Source organism: Eublepharis macularius, chromosome 6 (assembly GCF_028583425.1).
Source record: "Eublepharis macularius isolate TG4126 chromosome 6, MPM_Emac_v1.0, whole genome shotgun sequence".
Lineage (NCBI taxonomy): Eukaryota > Metazoa > Chordata > Lepidosauria > Squamata > Eublepharidae > Eublepharis > Eublepharis macularius.
Window position 1 is genome coordinate 14,373,834 of NC_072795.1, and position 22,835 is coordinate 14,396,668.

At 44.4% G+C, this 22,835-nt stretch overlaps 1 protein-coding gene across 5 annotated transcripts in view; it reads right to left on the minus strand.

The window, feature by feature from the left end:
- Positions 1-22,835, minus strand: part of ATP11B (ATPase phospholipid transporting 11B (putative)) — a 120,309-nt gene that overhangs the window by 45,314 nt on the left and 52,160 nt on the right. For 4 of the 5 annotated variants that reach the window (XM_054982564.1, XM_054982562.1, XM_054982561.1 and 1 more), the window contains exons 21-28: positions 19,963-20,065; positions 18,522-18,667; positions 17,546-17,605; positions 15,741-15,868; positions 12,661-12,799; positions 9,414-9,479; positions 8,279-8,382; positions 6,559-6,724 (exon numbers count right to left, since the gene is read on the minus strand). In XM_054982564.1, coding sequence (XP_054838539.1) covers positions 6,559-6,724; positions 8,279-8,382; positions 9,414-9,479; positions 12,661-12,799; positions 15,741-15,868; positions 17,546-17,605; positions 18,522-18,667; positions 19,963-20,065 — 912 coding nt within the window. Of the gene's footprint in view, positions 1-1,014; positions 1,101-6,558; positions 6,725-8,278; positions 8,383-9,413; positions 9,480-12,660; positions 12,800-15,740; positions 15,869-17,545; positions 17,606-18,521; positions 18,668-19,962; positions 20,066-22,835 lie in introns of all 5 variants that reach the window. The other variant, XM_054982563.1, reaches the window with a different exon arrangement.

Below are 22,835 nucleotides of genomic sequence, written 5' to 3' on the forward strand. Positions count from 1 at the left end.
AAGGTCGTGTTGACGCTTGCTTGGCTCTAAGTGGATAGTATTCAACAGGCCAGAGAGACAGGGGCATCTGAAAACCCAGATCTCACAGACTGGAAAGAGTATGTTTACCTACAGCAAAGCTGATGGTTTGTGCAGGTTGTCTGGACTGTATACCACTCCAAATCTTCTCCTATACTAGCTTAAAGTCATAAAACCTGCTTCAAGAACCCAGGATTGGCAGACAGCGAAGGATACAAGTGGTTCAATAACAATTCAGGATTATTGAAGGGTGTGGGGACCTGAAATTAGAACAGACGTGTAGGTTGGATGCCAGCCCCTCAATCCGGCTTTCTGCATTATGTAAAGATTACCCACACGTATTCTCATTTCCTTCTGGAATTTCACCTGTTGACTTCAAGCACATTAAGTAATATGTAGAAATAGGGGCCCTGATTACAATCCATAGTAACTGCCGTTGCACATACAAAACCGCACAAAGGTACGTAGAACATTAGCAGGCACAAGAAGGTTTGTTTCCCCTCCCCCACGTACAAGTCACAATCAAATTAGCAGAAAGCAAAGTAATCAACCCACAATGGCTTCCTTTGCTGGGGCTGCTGCTGTCCGACATGCAGAAAGCGCTGTCAATGCCATGGATGGTTAAGTTAAGCAGAAGCGCTGGGGGCATGCTTGCACGTTTTAGTGGTTTTGCCTAACAGGAGCAGGGAGCAAACGTGGATTCTGTCACACGGATCCCCATGCTGGGAATCTCTCTCCCTGCCCCACCCCATTAGAACTATCCAAAAATTAAGGACACATGCTACGTTGGGGTCTGCAAACACAGAACAAAACTGGAGAGGGTGGCAGGGTGGGGGAAGCTATCAGAAAAGTAACACATTGCACCGCTGTTACTGCCCTTAAGTCCACACTAGCGCACATGCCTTTTCCTCCTTTTCTCTCTCTCTCTTTCGGAGCCGGTTAGCTGACCTTGAGCATGCATAGAAGTTGAGGAGGAACTGCCCCCTCCTACTCTACCTAATTCTGCTCAGCTGACTCGTTGCCCTGGACAATGGCTGCAGTGCGATGCATTCGTCACTTAAAGCCACTCTGCTGGAGTACATCTATAAGTGGACAAAAGGGATGGAACACACACAGGTCAGTGAGAAGCTGTTACTTTTTTCTTTTAAAGCAAGACGCAGGACAGGATCATTATAGACAAACATTGTTTAAAAACACCGGGACAAAAAATCTCATAGGCAGCACATATGCACAGGGACACTGGTTTCTGAGCACACAAGGGCGGGGATTGGACATATGCATCTGACTCCCAAGTGGCTCTCGTTTGTAAAGAGAGAAAAGTTTCTAGCCCGTACGGTTGTGGGCGGGGAGAGGCTGGTAACACTCAGTAATAGAAGGAATCTAGATGGGACTTGCAGTAGCCAATGGGAGGCAGTGTGACACTGCACAGTTTTTTGATCCCTTTGCCCTTAGAGATCCGGGGCTTATAGCCCCTTCCAAGGCTCTTGAGCTCTTCTTTTTTCTACCTCCACGTTATAATTTGCAAGACAAACAGCATCTCTCCCAGCAGAGTAAGTAATGATTTGGTACAAGTTAAATACTTGTGTTTACAGTCTAACAAATAAAGAGTGCAATCCTGAGTACAGTTACGCCAGTCTAAGCCCACTGGAATCGATGGGCTTAGACTGGAGTAACTTTGCTTAGGGATTGCACTGTAAGTACCTGCATCTGTTGTGAGGAACATGGAGCGAATTTGCAGAATGTGGCCTCCTAAGTCACAATCGTAATCATTATTATTTTTGAAACTGTGTTGAAAACCAGCGCCCCTACACATAGGAGACTAAGCAAGTCAGTCCCTAACGCTATCCATGGCATTCAGTCTTCAGAGTCACATTTTAAACCATCTTTCACCTGGATATTTAGGAGGAAGGAAGGAGGGTGGGGGAAGAACAGAAGTACCAAAACTTAAGTTGCATCTCTTCTCCAACCCTACAGTATCGTGTTCTTAAATTTTCACTGAAACTAGCATTTTTATCATGTGATTACTGGTCATTTCTTCCCATGTGAGAGAGTGCGAATCAACAGCAAGATGTTCCATGGCAACAGTGAAATCCAATCAGAACTGAGGTTTTGCTGCCCACTGGAACAAAAAATGAACATTTCACGGATGCACAAAAATATGATGAGGAATTAGGGAAATGAGGCATTTCAGAAAACATCTGGAGCACAGACTTAAAGTGGAATCCCCAACCTCAAAAATCAAAAAGGTATTTCAGTGAGTGATGACATTACGGGGTGGATCCCACAGTTCTGTTCTGTAAACTGTTGCACCTTGCACTTCCATTTATAGAATGGTTTCATCTACGGGCTTTAGCATTTGGCCAATTTGCATTTATACCTGTATGACAAACCCTGGTTAAGTAAAATGACTTACCTCTAAAGAATAATATTTGATGAGAACTGCTATAACAAAGCTACTACATAATAAAAGGCTCTTTCACATGACCCAAGGCATTCAGATAGGATAGCACCTTGGTAGTTATAGGGAGTGTTTGTTCACGTGGCTGATTTAACATCACTCGGGGAACAAGAAGACTACGTGTTTCCTCTGACAAAATGCGCTCTGATTTAAGGAAAGTTTATGATTGTTTACGGTGCAGAAGACTGACACGGCAGCCCCCTGGGATCTGTTTGTCTCAAGAGCCAAATCTGCATGGAACTGACCCATGGCTGTTCTGTCAAAAGGGATACAATCACGGACTTCATTCTCTTGTCATTTAATTAGACTTTCAGTACTCCCTGCTAAAACGAAGCTTGATTTATTTAGTCAAATAATGGTGTATTAAAATGCAGTCTTCTCTAACTCAGCATTAAAACTATGTTGGATTTTTAAAAAGCCAAGGTCTGCAATTGAGGCAACAGCCTCTCTCTGCAGGAATTCCAAGTGAATATATTTGATTTTAAGTGCCTTAGAGAATCTGTTCTTAAAAATGCAGGCCTACTCAGATTATAAGATTATAAGAGCCAGTTTGGTGTAGGTAAGAGCGTGGGACTCTAATCTGGAGAACCGGGTTTGATTCCCTTCTCCTCCGCTTGAAGCCAGCTGGGTGACCTTGGGTCAGTCACAGCTTCTAGGAGCTCTCTCAGCCCCACCCACCTCACAGGGCGTTCTGTTGTGGGGATAATAATGACATACTTTATAAACCGCTCTGAGTGGGTGTTAAGTCATCCTGAAGGGCAGTATATAAATCGAATGTTATTATTATTATAAATAACTTGTATTTGGGCTGCTATAGTTCAGGTTACTGATGCGTGGTGGGAGCACAGCATGACAGAATGCTTCATGTACAAAAGATTCCCGCTATATGAACATACAGGTCAGGAAGAAGGGTGCTAAGCCTAGCCTTCCCTCGTACTGGCCAGTTCTCTACTTGGAAGGAACTATTTTGAGTGGAGAAACATACAGTCAAGGGAAGCTGCACAGCCTAGACTGCAGGTTCACCACCTCAATGGTAACTAGGCATTACACTGGTCGTTTTATTGTACATCGCCTTGCACTAAAAAGGTAGCATTTAAAAAGGTGACATTATAGATTATAAGGATGGAATGAGCCACCGGTATCATGGATGGGGGCCAAAAACACAGCGGCCACAGGGTCTTTCTGTTGGAAACAGCCCGAAGTGCAAGAAGCTGCCTTAGACTGCATTGGACCTGGCCCACCAAAGACAGTACTGTCTGCTCAGACTTGGCAGGGGCTCTCCAGAGTCTCAGGCTGAGGTCTTTCACATCACCTACTACCTGATCCTTTTAGCTGGAGATGCTGGGGATTGAACCGGGGACCTTCTGCATGCCAGGCACATGCTCTACCACTGAGCCATGGCCCCCTTTAAAAGGAAAGTCATTGACTTTTGTCTTATAAAAGCCAGTTATATTGGAGGTGTCTCTGCAACCATGCAGAAGTAACACTAGGGAATCCATTCAAGCCCACAGAATGTAGTTGACATCCTTGTGCAAAAACAATCCCCCAAGTTACTCCAACAAGGCGTTCTTGGATGAGACCTACAAGAGAGAAATGGATTTTAAGGTGATCCTATTTATCCCCAAAAGACATGACTGAAAACCACACCAGCAGCTTAAGTAAGATGCTCATTACCGACTGACATTGCTGTGGAGTTACTAGATGACCATGAAGGCCCCGAAAGAGACAACTAGTGCAATTTGCAACACCCCCTGCTGTTTCAGCAATCTTACTGCGAACAGTATTAGGGACTGGACACTTGCAGAAAGATCCAAAATGGCCCACAAAGGCTGGTTAGGCAGCTTACCATATAAAGGAGGAGAAAACACGCACCTACACACTCCCTGAACACCAAAAGCGCAGAAACCGCTAGTGACAATTTCTCGAGGTGCAAAAGGCATAACCCCTCCACATGACTCGTTCAAGACAAGCAATGCATGAATGACTGGGCTGACACTGAAACGCTGGATGAGGGTAGTTTTAGGTGGGCAGCCATGTTGGGCTGCAGTAGAACAGCAGGATTGGAGTCCAGTGGCACCTTAGAGGCCACCAAAATGCTCAGAGTGTAAGCTTTTGAGAGTCACAGCTCACTTCTTCTGACTCAAAGGTTACACCCCGAAAAGCTTGCTGGTCTGTAAGGTGCCACTGGTCGCAAATCGTACTAGATACTAGAGCTCCTTCAGTACATGAATCTGTAACTAAAAAGGAGCATTGCAAGTAATCAGGATCAGACAACAGAACATTCTCTCTACCATTAAAGCCTCCTGTTCATTAAAAAAAGAATGTGTAAAGAATGTTGCTGAGGAGGGAAAAGGATTAATGCAGATTCCAAACAGCCCCGGGGAGTACTTCAAGGCACTGCTGCATGCTGAACATGGACTGATTCCACCGCTGCTGGGGCCCTCATTGGCCAAAGACGGGCAACTTGGCAAAAGGTTCCTGATGCCATTCACTCCGCGGGAGAACAAACTACGAGAAGAGGAAATGGCTCCACCTCACCCTCTTGGGCTGCTTGCTTGCTTGGGGATAGGTTTCCACAACATCCATTGCAGCTGCTGTCTGCTGAGTGGGGGAAATTATGCTCCAGCGTACTGTCTGAAGGAGGATGTTCACATGTGTAAGCGTGCATCAGAGCATGCACGCCCCGGCGTGTGTATGCAGAAGAGGCCTAGCTGCAGGCCAGTTTTCAAACTGTTAACAGACTCTGATGAAAATGGTTCCCTGACCTCAAACTGGAACACAGAAGAAACACTTGGGGGTTTTGTGTTTTCAGAAATGTACTATGATGCTGATGCCCTGATCCTAGGACTCTCGGTGCCGGCTGGTTCCCCTCTGCTGCTGGAGTGTCACAATTCATGGCGCTGACTGGTGAAAGGAGCAAGCCCTGACGAGCACCAGTGGCCACCAGCACAACTTCAACAAAGCAAGCCCTGCTCCCCTCCAAGCCACTGGAATACAGATGTGAAAGACAAAGCCACCATTTTCAGCTGCCCAATAGCAATAGGAAAGCTGGCACAGTGAGAAATGATGCAGCACATCTGGAAACGCCAGGTAGGTGTCGCTCTCCCCTTAATTTCAGACAGACCCCAGCCTGTTTGGGGTGCGGCCTGATCCAAAATAGACCCAATCGCCTCATTTCCCGTCAAAGTGCTCCCCAAAGCTCTTCCCGCAACACACAATTTTGGAAAAAATTAACCGAGGAAGGGAAGGTGAACAGTGAGTGAATGGAATGGCCTCCAGGTGTCAAGCAGTGGAGTGGCATTTAGGGAAGAGCGAAGCCATCGAAAAGGAGCTTCTCTTGTTACTTTTCAGTACTCCCAGGTGCTCCGGTGATTATGCTCTACAGCTAGCATCCCCATTTACTCACCCAGGGTGGAGAATTAACCAGTCCCCGGCACCAATTTCCAACCTGCCCAACCCCAAGGAATTGAGGAGCAGGAGAAAAAAAATAGCCACAGAGCGACACACTAGGAATTCCTCTTCGTATCTGTGATAAGTCCACAGAGACTACAAGAGGCAGCTTAGAGCATCACGCCCTCCCTACACTGTTCTTTTCGGGCAACACCCCCTAGATCTCTCCGCATTCACCAACGCAGTGTTGGGAACCATCCAAGGCTTTCGTTACCAGACCGTTCCCAGAGAGGAGCTGGGCTGATCTGTTCGCCACTAACAGTAGGTGGTAGCGCGGCCAGAGTGTGCTCTATGCATTCAAGTCGTTTGTGCACGTTTCTATCCCCACTAAAATTCACAAGGTCTCAATAAGGAAAGATTTATTTTTGGCTCTGAAGCTTTCATCTTTGGCAACAAGAGTATCTTCCTGTACAATGTGGTCAGAGACAGAGAAATTGCCGTTTTATCATTTTTTAAAAAGCCTGCCCTGTAAAAATATAAAGCATTTCTATTTTTATACACATAACGCCATTCTAGAAGCTTAACAACATGATTTCTGATCAACACAGACAGGAAATCTAGCAAATTTCCAGAGAGCTCTTTACTGAACTCTCCTCGGTGTGCTAAAGGTAGCGCGTGTAAGAGCACATTACCTGGGCCTTTTCTGTACTTGTGGGCTGCAGGTGTCTGTGCAGCACTTTTTTCACAACATCGAGAAACAAACACGTGACAACTATGATGATTATGGCAAACCAAGCAGACCCACTGGACAGCAGCTGGACAAAGACGAAGTACATGTCTTGGGTGTGCAAAAATGGCCTGGAAGATAGAACAAGGAAAGAGGTTAATGAACAGTAATACCTTAAAAAAAAATTAAGCTCCAGCTCCTATATTTATCTTTTGGGGATAGCTTTTTAAAAGCCGTTAGTGCGCATGTGCTTGGGTTTCAGCCTTCTCATCTGCTTCTTTAGAAATTAAACCACAGTGATGTGTGTGGATATATAATTATAATATTTGATTTATACACCGCCCTTCAGGACAACGTAATGCCCACTCAGAGTGGTTTACAAAGTATGTTATTATTATTCCTACAACAAACACCACCCTGTGAGGTGGGTGGGGCTGAAAGAGCTAGAAGCTGTGACTGACCCAAGGCCAGCCAGCTGGCTGGCTTCAAGTAGAGGAACGGGGAATCAAACCCAGTTCTCCAGATTAGAGTCTCGTGCTCTTAACCACTACACCAAACTGGCTCTCATTACACAGGCTGACTCTATTACGTATGATGCACCCCAGGGGACAGCAGTCCTTTTTCTCCCCCTATCTCATCCCCACTGCCTGTCCAGACAGTAAATGTTAAGTCCGTTAATGCATTCAACCTCTGAAAGCATAAGCAGATCCACTGTAAGATTAAACATGTCATTAAACATCTCCTCCTTTGGAGGTTTTAAAGCAGAGGCTAGATGGCCATCTGACAGCAATGCTTAGTCTGTAAACCTGGGCTGATCAAAAGAGGGAGGACAGGAAGGGTTACATCAGTGCTTGGTTCTCAGAGCCCTTTCTTACACACCCAGGGTAATGCTGATCACCACTTTGGGGTCAGGAAGCAATTTTCTCCAGGCCAGTTTGACCAGGGATCCTGGAGGTTTTTAGCCATCTTCTGGGTATGTAGCAGAGGTCACTGGGGGTGTGTGTGTGGGGGGAGGTAGTTGTGAATTTCCTGCATTATGCAAGGGGTTGGACTAGATGACCCTGCAGGTCCCTTCCAGCCCTATGATTCTAAGCCTGTTTCAATTTAAAAAGTAAAACCAATAGGGTCAGGGTACTAAACACTCTGCTTAGGACACCAGGGCAAAACATGTTATTATTGATCTTTTCAGCTGTAAGTAATGACAGGAAGAGGGCCTCAGACAATGATCCAGGGAGTGGAAACTGGTTGCTGTAACTGGACAAGAGTGTCCTCATTTTTATCTCTAAAAAGGTAGCCTGTACAAGGGAAAAAAATGAATTTAATTTAATGGGTATGAAAAACCCAAAATGGTTCTGGCATCCCACTTAGGCTGTCTTAAAGGCTATGTCTGGCTGTCCAGTCAAGCTCTGGCAACGATCCTGCGGTCAGCTTTGCCTTCCCTTGTTTAAGGACTGGGGCTTCACTTATAGCACGAGACAGAAGCATCAGCAACAGCTGCCAGGTCAGAAGGTTAAAGTCGCCAGGACGGCTTTGAACGTAAGCGCATCCCTGCCACAACCACAATGCACCTACAAAATATGCTTTCCTCTGCCCATCGAATTACACAGATTTATGGGATTTGTTGTCATGGTCAGGTATTAGGAAACTTCATTACACTGTATAACGCATACAGAAGACATGCTTACCATATAATCCCCCCATAGAACAAGGAGAATACAAAGTAAAACACAATGGAGCCCCAGGTAACAAAATGATTAATCCAAGTCCAGAAGTGCGTCTCTAATGCCATCTAAACACATACATAAAAATGAGAAATTCCATTAGCACAGCAGAGATATTTAAGTAGCGTACGTTATTTTTGCAGTACTGGAGTCCACTATGAAAATATATTAAGTCAGAGGATGCTCAGAAATTTACACATTCAATTTAACACGCATCATTTTAACCATGCTGGATGCTGCCACTTGTATACGCACTGTGTGTTCAGAAACTATTTTGTGCGTTCTGAAGCGTCTCAGAAAACCTTGAAGACTATCAGGGCTGACATTTGACCAGTTTAAGCAAAACTTATAAGCCTGGATCAAACGACGGGCCACAGCTTGGTAAAATAATAATCTTCCAGAACAGGGACAGGGCCGAAAGCTGTATATAAGGAAGCAGCTCAGTTGGACTGCAGAGCTTTCTGAGTTACACTTCACAAGCTCTTATAGGGTTGGATCCAGACTCAGTGTTCCACTAACGGAAGGCATTTCCATCAGCTGCCTCCCCTTCCCACTGGAGCCCATTAAACTCCCCAAAATACTGATTGAGGAGAACAGGTGGAAATTACATCTCCCTCACAACTGGTGGAAAATTTCGTCTGAGGCTTGAGTAGGGGAATCTTTCCTGAACTAACCCCTTTGGAATTAGGCTGAAAAGCTTCTGCCAGTAATTGGGGTCTACAGTTCTTCTAATTAACATGTTCTTTATGGGCTCTCCTGAACTTCATGGCTCCAAGGTTGGAAAAAGCCTCAAAAATACCAGATTTTCATAGGGAAAAAATATACACCCTATGCAAAAGCAGTCACTTAAACAGGAGTTTTGAGCATAAAAAAAGAAACTGACAACAGTACAGCCCAGCTGTAATTTAAGTTTGAAAATCATTCTTTCACTTGAACTAAAGTCAGACTATCACTGGGACCATTACTCTTAAGATCTTACGTCAAGAGAGCTTATTAATAAAAGGAAAGACTGGAACCAGTCATGAAGGCTTCGTTTACTGTAATTTATGACAACGCAAAGCAATGATACATAGCACAGAAGGGAACAGTATGACTATACCTTTATCGTAACAGTTATCACCATAACTGTGAAGACCAGAGTACCAAATGTCCAATTTCCATACATCTAAGAGAGGTAAAAAAGCATTGATGAGTTTACACTGGAAAAGTTTAACTGTTTAATTGCTAAGGCAAGCTAAGCTAGCTAGTGCAGCTACACTAATGAAGCTAGTGCTACTGGAAGCTCAGGAATGCGGCAGGCTCCCATGTCTGTTTAGTACAGGTCATTAAAGCAAGACAGGAAAGCAGCCGGCAAAAGACGAAACGTGGCCGTCCAAATGAGAGTGACAAAACTGACATCCCGAATGGACCAAGCGATCTTCCTCTACAGTTGAATGCACAAAACCAGAAATGGAGAAGAAGAAGTTTTAAGACCCCAGCAAAAACAAGGTTCTAGGAAAACGTTACTCAACAGCTATTTATACATAAATAGGAAGCTAATGAAGTCTGCCATATATACTCTACTGCAGCAAGAAAGCGATTAGCCTCTAATTATGGGTTGCCGTATTTTTCTTTCAATGCAGCATCATGTGTGGGCTTGGATTTTGCAAGCCCTGGACTCCGAAATTCAAAAATAATGGTGGTTTTATTTTTTTTAGAACGTTTAAGACAACGCTATTTCAAGGCTCACGGAACTGGGGTGGTGATGGTGGTAAAACTGAAATTTTTTTTCTACGAAAAAACTCCAGAGTGTACTGAGTCCAGAGAACATCTGTTCTAGTGTGTTGCTCGGACACAGCTTGCCATCTTTATTCTGCACCAGATGTTTTAATTTTTGCAGAATTTGAGATATTTTCCCCAATGCACTGCCACCTGACTATGCCTCCTTTTTCCAGCAGTGATTTCCAGGTACATGGCAGTTAAAGTTCCCCTTTAGGTTTCGAAAGAACATTTTAAGTTCTTAGGAATTCAAATGCTGCATCAACCATGCATGACTCTATGCATGCAGATCTGCAGCCAATTTTAACCTCTTTTAACCTCCCTCTCCCTCTTTTAAAGCAGATGCTTTGCATGGATCAATTAACCCCATGCACAACAAGTGGGCAGGATGGAGGGCTGGTTCACACATGCAGGCTCATCACATAATGATGTGGGTGTGTGAAATGAGCCATCGCTTCCTTACATACCACCCAGGGTGAAATGCTTTCACTGGAGGCAGTTCCCACATTTAAGCTGCCAGTCCTGAAGAAATCATGCAATGTGTATACACATCTGAGCCAACTCCAAGGTCACTACTGAGGCCTTCAGCCATTTGCAACTGGAAAGGCAAGATGGACTTTAAGATCCATTTACAACTCTTGTTAAAATTCCTGATTATTAAGCAGCAAGGAGAATGGACTTGAATGCTAATCAGGTCCCCACATACGGGCCAGCTCTAGAAACCCTAAGGCCATCTGAACGCGCCTGGATGTATCTTCCACACCCAGGTTTGTATTCCTGTAAATACACTGCAAGCCTGCCTTCCAGAAGCCACTTTGGACTGCCTGTCCCCATCTCCCAATTGACTGTCAAGCAGGACAACTGAGGATCCCTAGGGTTGACAACTAGAATGTTTAGATTCCCAATAAAGGCCGGGCATTTGGGTCCCATCCATATAATGGATAATCGACAGCTTATCTAATGCTTCAACACAGAAAATCTTTCTCTAGTAAGCTAGGAGGCACCGTTTATTGCTGCTGGTTGCTATGGTGATATTATTCCAGTACTTTACGGTGGGAAGAATTCAGAATCAGCTACAACGGAAAGCGAATGCTGCTTCTCTTAAGCAGTTCAATTCACTGCTGTGTGCTCTGTATTTCTTAACTATAAAGGAGGACCTTCTTAGCCAGATAAACTGAAGGGCACTTTAAAAATAACCTGAATAGGCTTAAGAAAAAAACAGAGGCCTATTCCAGAAAAACGAATGATAAAAGGTTGAGGCGATATGAATTATTGCGAGAGCGCACACCCCACACACCTAAAGAAATTCATCCCATACGTAAGCTATGCCACCATTTATTTTTGGAAAAAAAAAACGTTGAAGGAAGAATGGATGCTGCATTCTTCAACAGATACAAAATACTGTATCTGGCATCTTCCATGTTTGTTATTTTCAGCACAGACTCTTACCATTTGCCTGTTAGGTTTCAATATCTGACGACATGAACGGCATGAAAAGAGGGGGGAAAATTAAGACTAGAAGATAAAGTTCCAAGTACACTTTTACAGCAGTCATTGCTGTAAAGATACATTTACACACACAGCTTGTTCCTTCTTTCTTTGAATACTCCACTGGGGTAAAAATTCATGGTTAAGTGATTGTATAACTTTCTAGCCAAAATGGAGTTAGGAAGATGGAGAACCAAATTTTCTTTTCATTGGAGCTTAGAGCAGAATTTTCATGCCACCCCAGATATTTTGGACATGTGTATGGGTGCAATACCACGTGCTTTAGGGCTGAGAGGGATAACCCTGAGTGGGAGGGGATCATACTACTGTGAGCTCCTTGGAGCAAAAATCTAATAAAATCTAACAATATTCTAGGATGCTCCCGCTCCAACTCATCTACTGCAACTCTATTTCCGCATGGACGAAAGAAACAGCAATGTAGGAACTCTTCTCTAGCAGAGATGTCTGTTTCGATCCTTGACTTTCATGAACCCACAAGGCAGCGTCGGGTGCCGCTCTCTCTCAAACATCCCTCTCACTACACTCCTTTGCACTGGGAGGGTAATACTGACCTTATAGAGTGTGTTGTAAGGATCACAAGCATGCTTTATGAAGCACTCTGGACACCTTCAAACCACTGTGCAAGTCTTATTAAGCATTAACATCAATGCCCCATCAAGGCAGACACGCATGGCCATGCTGCTTCGCAGGCTGGGAAAGCTACCTGTGCTTTAATACATTTCCTAACTACTGGAAGTATCAGATGAGAAAGCCTGCCGTGGCAAGACGGCAGCCCCCATGACTTGACACAGGAAGGGTGTTTGACACATTTTCCCCACCTAAGTATTCTCCTCATTTTTGCATGGCTCAAACCTGACACTTTTGGATACTAATCTAAGGTATGTAAGCCTCAACAGCTGTTGAAGATGTCAGTTCTACTTTAACTCTGCATAAAAATCAGGTTTAGTAACTCAAAGCATTTAGAGGTTTACAACACTTCTGTCAGCAATGTTTGTTGTCTACCATGCACTGAGCAGCACGACATAACATACCATCGTGAAATGGCTACAGATGATTTCAGCATCTGCAATCTACCTTACCTGGCCGTTTCCCAGCAAAGAAGTGTCTTCGCCCATCAGAAGGTACGAGCCATAGAAGAACACAAATGCATGAGCAAATCCCAAGAACGTCCAGTAAAGGAAAGGCTTATACCCCAAGTGGGCATTTTTACTAATGTCTCTGTAGAGAGAAAAAGATAGTACGAGGTCATGAACATTCCTACATCAGAACTGTTTCTTCTTCCTTAAGTAGTTTTGCCTAGTGGTTAAGAGTAGCAGGACTCTAATCCGGATAGAGAAGTTTGATTCCCCACCCCTCTGCATCAAGCCAGCTGGGTGATCTCAGGCCAGTCGCAGCTTCTTGGAGCTCTCTCAGCCCCACCCACCTCACAGGATGATTGTCATGAAGATAACAACACACTTTGTAAACCATTCTGAGTGGGCGTTATGTTGTCCTGAAGGGCGGTACATAAATCAAACATGGTTATTATTATTACTTGCAATCACCACTGCAGCTCACAGCATCTTTTGATAAGTTTATGTGCAACCGTGCAATCACTCGTTCACCCGGTCCCTTGCGTCAAGCAAGCATCTCTTTCAGGTGCTCAGTTAAGGGAAGTGTTTGCACGGTTCCCCCCACCAATGTGTCACAAATTACTATCATCGGATCATTTAGGCAAGCCAGCCAGCCAATTGCTTGCATCCACGGGTTCGTATGGAAATAAGCGCACAGAATGTACAGCCAAAAATCATTCCACTGTATACTAGTACGTATTCCAAGGAATATGTATTTATGAGATTCACGGTGCAATCCTACTCAGAAGTACTCCAAGCTAAGACCAACAACTGCGGTGGGCTCAGAAGGGAGTAGCTCTGCATTAGATTGCACTGTCAGAGTAACAGCAGTTTCTTAGCGGATGCAAAGTTACGGGTGCACCTCTCTCTCCCAGCATGTGGTGGTGACATCCTACTATATGGAAGGCAAACCGTATTCCTGACAACTCATCTCCTACCCTGGTGTGCCTCCAGAGGGCGCTGCCGTGGAGGGAAGCCCAGATGAAGCAGAGAGTGCACCACGATGGGAAGCCCAGGCCGGGATCAGGCACAGAGCAGGTGGCAATGCCTGCCCCCCCCCGCCTTCACCCAGCAGGGATCAGGACTGGAGCAAGCAGCAATGCCTGCTCCCCCCTTTCATTGAGCTGGTATCAGGAGCAGAGCAGGTGGCAATGCCCACCCCCCCGCCTTCAGTTGGCTGGGATCAGGCACGGAGCAGGAGGCAATGCCCACTCCCCCCTTCATCTAGCCTGGATCAAGAATGGAGCAGGTGGCAATGCCTGCCCCCCACTTCACTCAGCTGGGATCAGCAGAGCAGGAGGCAATGCCTGCCCCCCCTTCACCAGGCTGGGATCAGTCACAGAGAAGGAGGCAGCAATGCCCGCCTGCCTGCCCTCCCCTCTCTAGAGCCTGTTGTATTTTTTTCCACAACGGGCTTTGTTACTAGTTGGACATAAAACCTGGGTGCAAGAGGTGAATGTTTTCATTCAAACTTTTCATCATTCCAGAGGAATTACAACCTTTTCTGGTTTTCCATTAGTTCATCTATTCATTGTCAAAGCAGGCTCGGTTTGCTTGAAACATTTGCAGACGTTAAAAAAAAAAACTTCCAACAGAGCAAGTGGCATATTTCAAGTTCTGAAACTCCTTAACCACCACAGAGGGTTTTATTTCCTTTGTGGCCTCTGTTATATCAAATTCATCCGCTCCAAATGGCAACAAGTCAGTCCCCAAGGCCTTCTCTGGGCCATATCTTAAATTAACCTAACCTTACTTCAGTTTTCATCTGCCCCCCGTCTCCCCAGTTTTCAGAGCTTAAGTGGGAACAGCTGTAACTGATACCTCTCACCACACGAGACTACTGAGGCAGCCAGCTCAACAACACAAGGCAGCAACCAAAATCCATTTTAATCTTTCGCTGTGAATCAACCCCCAGGCCCGACTAAGACCATGCTGGGTTCCGAATATTATATTTTGCCTGTTCTGTGCCTCAGCCTATGGAAGAAAGATTGCTCTATGTTCTTGGGAAGAAAAAGAGGGCCAATTTCTAATGTTCTCCAGCATGGACGCTGTGCTTGAAGCGCCGCACAAAACCGATCTTCTGAACAAATGGCTGCCTTACACAGAGCTCGACCCTTGGGGCATTTATTTTAGTCTATTTTTGCGCTGGCTGGAACCCAACACAGGATCCCTGAGGCAACAAGTATCATGAAGCATAAAAATCATTACAAAAACCAAACACAGGATACTATGAAAGACAACACAGTGCCATCAAACAGTCAAACTGAAGGCCTTCTGGAACAAGTCTGGTATTGCTTACTGAGAGCTGCTGTAGCATAGCAGTTAAGTGGTTGGGCTGCGAATCAGCACTCCGCTAATTTGAATCCTGCTCCTGCCATGAGCTCAGCAGCTAGCTTCGGGTAAACCGCTCCTCACAGCCCTGCTCTACAGCTGTACTGGGGGGATAATAATGACACTGAGAGCGGGACCACAAGTGACGCCTGACACAGGTTGGACACTTGTCAGCTTCCCTCAAGTTTTGATGGGAAATGTAGGCGTCCTGGTCTTGCAGCTTCGCTCTCTGACTGCTGTCCAATGGACTTTTCAACTGTCACTTGTCCAACATTCTGCCAAGCTGCCTACATTTCCCATCAAAACTTGAGGGAAGCTGGCAAGTGTCCAAGCTGTGTCAGGCGTCACTTGTGGTCCCGCTCTAACTTTGTTCACCACTCTGAGTGGGGCACTAATCTGTTCAGAAGAGCGGTATATAAGCACAGTTATTGTTGCTATTATATTCTGACTGCCAGAACCTCTCCAAAAAGGACTTTCCTAGTCCTATCTGTGAGGGTACCGGGGTCTTTCTGCATGCAAATGGCTATAACACTTGGTCCACCCAACACTCTGTCCAACCTCAGATTTAAAAAAAGTAAGTCAAGTGCTTATGCAGAGACAGCCATGGCAGGATAACCCTAAGGAAAGTCAACAGCAGGGCGCTTCCGAAGAAGCTCTTTTTGGAAAAATGAACAGCTATCGTTTGAGGACAGCACACACACAAAAAGCACGCTTACCGGTAGAGCGCTGGCTTGCTCTGCAGTACATGAGGGTGCACATGCTGTTCAAAAAGACTGTACATGAGGACTGGCAGGGAAGTGAAACAAATGTTGTATAAAGTCAGGTATACACTGTCATACAGAGTCTGAAATGGGAAGAAGGAGGTACATTAATAGTGTTTAGATGCCTAAGTTGAAAGGAAGGACTTCTAGTCAAAACGGTTAGTTAAAAGCAGCAAATGCATGAGTGAAATTTCATTTGTTATGGCCAAAGACCTTTACTACGCGCCAAGATTCAATCCAATAAAGCTAACACAGAATATATGTTGTATGTGATCCGAGCAACGTCAATCCAAGTATACATATTCCTTATTTTTTGGAGGCATGGACTGTGGGGGGGATAAGTATTTTTCACTGCCCAAGATTTATGAATCAATGAGCTTCTAAGGGAATAAAAGGAAAAGATGCAACCCTATGTGTTTTGCAAGTACTGAAGCCATTACGGTACACGGAAATGCAAACTACATATCCACCCATTCTAGATTAAAACACCATTGACTTCGGATGTGACAATTTTTAATTCTATAGTTTTCTGAAGCCTGAGCTTAATTTTTATTTAAAAACTCATCTATTGTTAGTATTTTTTCTCATGCTGCTGTACTCTTGCCACGTCACTTCAGGATCAGATTTATCACAAAGACAGCAAAGCGAGCACACTGAGCTTAAGGTCCTGGGACTTCAGCTTGTGGGAAAAGGTGAGGAGGCCGTTTAAGGTTCCCTCTAGCTCTTTTTACATTATACCATTTCCATAATCATGTCAATTCAAGGAACTTGGTTTGTATATAGAAAATAAGGGCCGAGATCCTACTTAGCCATCCCACATTTGGCTACACCGCTCTCAGACGCCAGCCATACTTCCAGACAGCGTATAAACTGAAGTTTAGACGTTCTTCCATACCCAGCAGGAAACACCGTATGTATCTGTCCCTGCATGGCAAACACAGTCGCAGGAGGGTCGCCCTAACCTAACCCAGCACACAGGCTGTTTGGATGGAAGGAGTGATGGAATACAAATACTCTCACTACCCATGCTGCAAATGTACTAGGAAATACAACCGGCCAGTGCGGGCAAGTGCTTGAATGCAAGTAACCGCTGAGACGGCTCAGAGCAGGAAAACTCGTATCAAACAGCCTAAAGAGTTCCAGAGCTGTTAATACGATCCGGAAGAATATTCCTTTCTAAGCATAAATGTGGTATTGGGGCCCCAGAGAAAAAAAGATACACACGTCCCCTAGAAAATCTACCCCTTCTCTCATTTCTAACTGTGCCCAGTGCCTTGGAGGAAGGGAAAAACAGTGATGCCTAAACGAGTGGATCCAAAGATAGGTATCACTTTCGCCCACTCAGCAGGGCCAAGTCCTTAAATGACCTCTGAGGTTATTTTCACCTCCAATCCCATGAAAATGAAACGCTTTCCCATAAAAAACAGACTAGGTCTGTCAAACATAACAGCTTTAAAAGATAAATCATGGGGGGAGGAATCTATCACAATCTACTGGTCTTTAATATTTCAAAATAAAAAAGGGGGGAGGGGAAGGAAGTGACTTACTAAGAATATTACTGCTGCTGGAATACAGTATTTAATGGCAACCAATAGCTGCCATTAAATTTCAGTTACAATATATTCCAATAGCACGTCTTTTATTGTTTTTTTGTGGGTTGCACCTTCTCTAGGGAGTTCATTTATTTATTTTTTCCTTTCATAACCCACCTATAACTGTGTGGTAGGGGAGGGGGAAAAATAAGTCAACTAAATACGTACTTGTTGTGAAAACAAACAATAGAATTGATATAAAAATTGTGGTGTAATAAAGCACACATTCTGGAAAACAAAAAGGGAGAATGCAAGTTAGTGACAAAATACATTCAGTTCAGGAAAAAAAAGATCTCTACATTTACATTATTACAAACCAACACATAACCTGAAAAGAAATTACAGGGGGAAAAGCAATAATCCTTCACACACATATTTTGAGTGCTGTCACATCCAGAATGTGAGCAGTAAGATACAATGTATCTGTTAAAGAATATTTGCTGAATTTAAATTAAGATACACTTTGAAGGCTTGGGCGGTGATGTAAGATGCAGCAAAATAAAATGCTGCCATAACCAGTTGAAGAATTTTAGGTAACCGAAGCTTTTGTGTAGTGTACGAAACACAAATGCTTTGTGGAAACCACAATGCAGATCAGGAATATGTTCTTCTTCCCACCCCGCCTCTAGAACTTCATGTTACCCTTTGTGTTAACTATGTTTTCCGATCACGAGAACCAACCAACCCGCAGTTTTCACTTAAATCAGTGAGTGAAACTAGGGAGTCAAACAGGTATTTCAAATGGGTCTGCAAACCACGAGTCACGTAAGATCATGGTTTGCTCCAGTACACAACAGGGAAGGTAGTTGTCCCAGAGCAGAACAAGAGTATGAGAATTCCCTGCACTGCCCTGAACTCTCAGCCACCGAGAAGAGATATAGGAAGTTACATATAAGTCTTCCTGGGAAATGGGGTTGCTCCAGCTGGCAAAGACTCATGCTATGTTAAAAATTGCATATAACAGCGCTCAAATGCAGACACCATCTTGGACAGCCAGAGGCAACTTTGGAAGGGGAAAATCAGGAGTTTCATACCAGACCATGTGCTTCTTTCTATCATGTGGCAGTTCATTCTGAAGATTTAGTATTAAAGCCAAACACCAGGAGCTAAAAGGGGTCTCCCGGGACAATCCAAAGAAACTTACCTTATAAAAAAAGTACTGTACAAGGGTTGCTATTCTAATATAATAAAGATGGCCATGGGCAAAAAGTAGCTTGGAAAGGAATTTAAATCTTGCTATTGCATAGTCACTGTTTCTTACAGCTTGTCTTCCTTCTTTGCCCATGATTCCTGTAATATATATAGAAAGATAAAATAAGAATACTTTTAAATACTCCTGGTATGTCAAAGTTATTAACCCTGCATTCTTGAGAATGGAAAAAATGAACTCAGTCTGGAATGTATTTATTTGTTTAATTTATAACCCGACTTTCTTGCGGAGTCTCAAAGTGGCTCGTGCAATATAAACAAAGTAATTGGTTTATGTAATGGAATTACACAATGAAGGTTTCCAAATAGCCATTTGCCTGGTTAGCAGAGATAAGAAGGGGCGACCTTCCAAACTAGCTTTAAAAAAAAATTAAGGTCACAAATGATTACCAAGTAGGCCAACACTTACTGTGTTACTTTCATGGATTTCAATGCAGGTCAGAGGTGGTAATTTATCTTTGAAAAAAGTTCTACAGCCACTTTGTCCAAAGTTTATGCATGATACTACAGGTATTGCCATCCGACACAAAGTCCGATGGGGCTAGAACATGCCTGGGATTTCATCAAAATGCACGACAGTGCCTTATACTGAATCAGACCATTGGCCCATCAGGACAAGTATGGTCTACTGAGGCTGGCGATGGCTCTTCAGGGCCTTAGGTAAAGGTAAAGGTAGTCCCCTGTGCAAACACTGAGTCATTACTGACCCATGGGGGGACGTCGCATCATGACGTTTTCTGGGCAGACTTTTTGTTACGGGGTGGTTTGCCATTGCCTTCCCCAGTCATCTACACTTGACCCCCAGGAAACTGGGTACTCATTTTACCGACCTCAGAAGGATGGAAGGCTGAGTCACCCTTGAGCCGGCTACCTGAACCCAGCTTCCGCCAGGATTGAACTCAGGTCATGAGCAGAGCTTGGACTGCAGTACTGCAGCTTACCACTCTGCGCCAGGGTCTTAGGCAGAAGGATTTCACAGCATCAGCTGCCTGATCCTTTTAACTGGAGACATCGTGGTCTGAACCAGGACATCCTGCAAGCTAAGCAGATGCTCTATCACTGAGCGACGGCCTCTCCCCAAGAAGCCAACAATGCCCATTCTGGAACCCCACATACAATACAGCGCTCTATTTAACCTCTTCGGTGTGAAGGAAGTACTTTGCGTGCGCACGGTCATTTACCAACACTCATCCAATGACTTTCTTTGTTACTGTAACAGGGGGAAGCAGCTGCATACCAGTGCCTGGGGTTTCCCGCCCAAGCCTCTCCTAGATGCAACAGACACCCATCTGCTGGTCTGTTTAAAATTCAGCCAGAACTAGAAGCTCGCTATGCCATATCGATGCAGATGGCAAAGGCGACTTGAAGTCCCTCACCTATGCCCACGTGGGCTTCTTGTATCATGCTCACGTCATTAGCCCCGTCACCAACAGCTAATGTGATTGGTTTCTCTGGAGATGTTTTTAGTAGTCGCACGACCTGTAAAAGAAACACACTTTTTAAAATCAAATCAAAACAAACCCAACCCAAGAAGCCCGGTCACTTAAATTCTGAGCTACTCAAGCTTCTCTCTCCTTTTCAAATCCTAACCGTTATCCAAGTCGGCAGAGAAAATTAAGCTGGTGTTTCACATACCCTCTGGTGTCCTAAAATGCACCAAGATCAGCTCACCTAGCCAAGCTGCTGTTTCCCCCTAAAAAGAGAAGAGACTCCACAGAAGGGGGTGCAGCTGACTCCATGAAGCTCCCTTGGACTGATTCAGACCGCTGGTCTATCAAGTCGGTTCTATCTACTCCGATGGGCAGCCGCTCTCCAGGGTCCCAGGAGGAGGTCTTTCACATCACCTCTGAGCCGATTCTTTTAATGAGAGATGATGGGGATTGTTCTCTGGACCTGGTGCATGCAAGGCAGATGCTTGACCACTAAGTCCCACTCCCACCCAAGTTATCAAAGTGCTGCTTGCTTCAAGGCTCTTACATGTGTCTAGTCACCCCTTTATAGAATTCATGCTAGGTATAATTGCTCCGGAGAACTCTTGCCAGAAATTGATAAATAGTAAAGAGTCCAGTAGGACCTTTAAGACTAACCAACTTTATTGGAGCATAAGCTTTCGAGAGCCACAGCTCTCTTTGTCAGAAATTGATAGAATAATCTTTCTGGAAGATTAACTGCTTTGCAACCAGCTCCAACAGTTTTATTCCATTCCAGCCAAGGGCACTGGCTCAAAAGTCAGCACGACTTTTGCATTTATTTTTCATAAATGAACTTTGCGACTGCGTCCTAAGGAATTTAACTCTTCCCTAGCCCCATAGTCAGTAATACTAATTAGGATCTCATGAGGCACATGTTCTCCATTTACACTGGGTGGCTGAGTCCTCAAAGGCCTTAGTATTGTATCAGACCAGTGCACCTATTATGAAACACACCTGAGGGATTTCCCGGCACGCAAGTTGTAACGAAATGGTTGCCAAGGGTGAAATGAGTGCTGCTAGCAGTTAATCTGTCTTAAAAGGAAAAAAAAAGTTCCCCGTGAGGTTTAATGGGCTGTAGGGCCAGGGAGGGGCCTGCAGGAGTCTTGGTGTGGGACGCCCTTCTTCCTGGACTACAATCCAGACTTCCATCTCCCGAAAGTTGGGAACAGGCATATACCTGTGCTTCTGTATGCTGATGACGCAGTCATACTCTCCAGGACTCCTATAGGTCTGAGGAGAGCTTTGCGCTCATTTATGCAGTATTGCCGGGATAACACTCTAGAGCTCAACTATGCTAAAACAAAGATAATGGTCTTTGCCCAGAGACCCAGAACTTATTCATGGAACCTGAACTCAGTCCGCATAGAGCAAGTACGATGCTTTAAGTATTTGGGTGTGGTCTTCCAGGTGACTGGGTCGTGCAATGCAAATATTGCCCATGTTGCCTTGAGTGCTCAAAAGTCTGCTGGAGCAATTCAAACATTCTTTTGGACCAAGGGAGGTAGATGCCTGACAGCTGCGCTCAAGTTATTCTCTGCAAAATCATTAGCTCAATTAACGTATGGAGCTCTGCTTAGTATTAAATCCAACTGTACCCCGATGGAAATAACACAGTCAAAATTTCTGAGAGGTATTTTTCAGGTCCCCCCTTGTACTATAAATGCTGCAATCCGACTGGACACAGGCCTGATAACAGTAGAGGTCAGATTATGGATCGCAGCAATTCTTCACTGGTTAAAGTTAACCTTTTTCCCTACAGGACTTGTAAATCTAATGCTAACTGATCATTGTACACCATTGGACTAGCAAGATAGATAGTAAACTAGCCTCCTATGGCTTATCACAGCAATTATTGCTCAGTATGGGTTATAATCAAGCCAAAAAGGCCATTAAGCAGAGAATAACAGAGGTCGAGAGACAACACGACTTAAACAGATTCAAGGAGTTACTGTTGATCCTGACCCCATGGTTAGGCTAACCCCCATGCCTTATCTTTTCAATCTTGCCAGTCATGAACACAGGAGAACCTTTACGCTAATGCGTTGGGATGCTCTTCCATCAGCTGTACTGGAAGGCAGATACAAAAGAATGCCGCTGGAAGAACGCCTGTGTCCATGTGGTGATGGGAAAATAGAATCACTAGAACATGTCATATTTGACTGTAAAATACACATGCAAGTACGAGAAGTTTACATAAGGCCTATACTTTCTGCCCATCCAGGTAGACATAGAGCTTTTCTACTTTCAAAAATGCTCTCGGATAGAACCCAGGACATAACACATAAGGTTGCTAAGTTTGGCTGGATGGCAATAAAGGAGTTCGTTCACTACCCACTAAAGACAGTTTTGTCTTATGGCTTTATGGTACCTGGTTCTTATGCTGAAATTTAAATTTTAAGTATTTTAAAATTTTTTAATATTTTAAATATTTTAAGGCAATGCAAGGCAATGCAATCTATTATGTTACTGAGGTATCTTTTAATCTGTATTCTCTAGTTTATCTTTGTAACACTGATCGTTCCTGTAATTCTTTTGCTGGTCTAGGACCATAATAATAAATTTGATTTGATTCCTGGACTACAACTCCCAGCTGCCCCGGGGCCAAGAAAGTGCGGGAAAAATAAGGGGTGGAGCCTAAATAGCCGATCCTGAGGGGAAGTGAGTCACCTTCTTGGTTGAAGGAGGAGAGGCTCCCGCTGCTGGGTGAAACCCGGGTGCCTAGGCCCTAAATGTGGAGGGCCTGGAAGGCAGCAGAGAGGAAAGGAAGGGGGAACCTC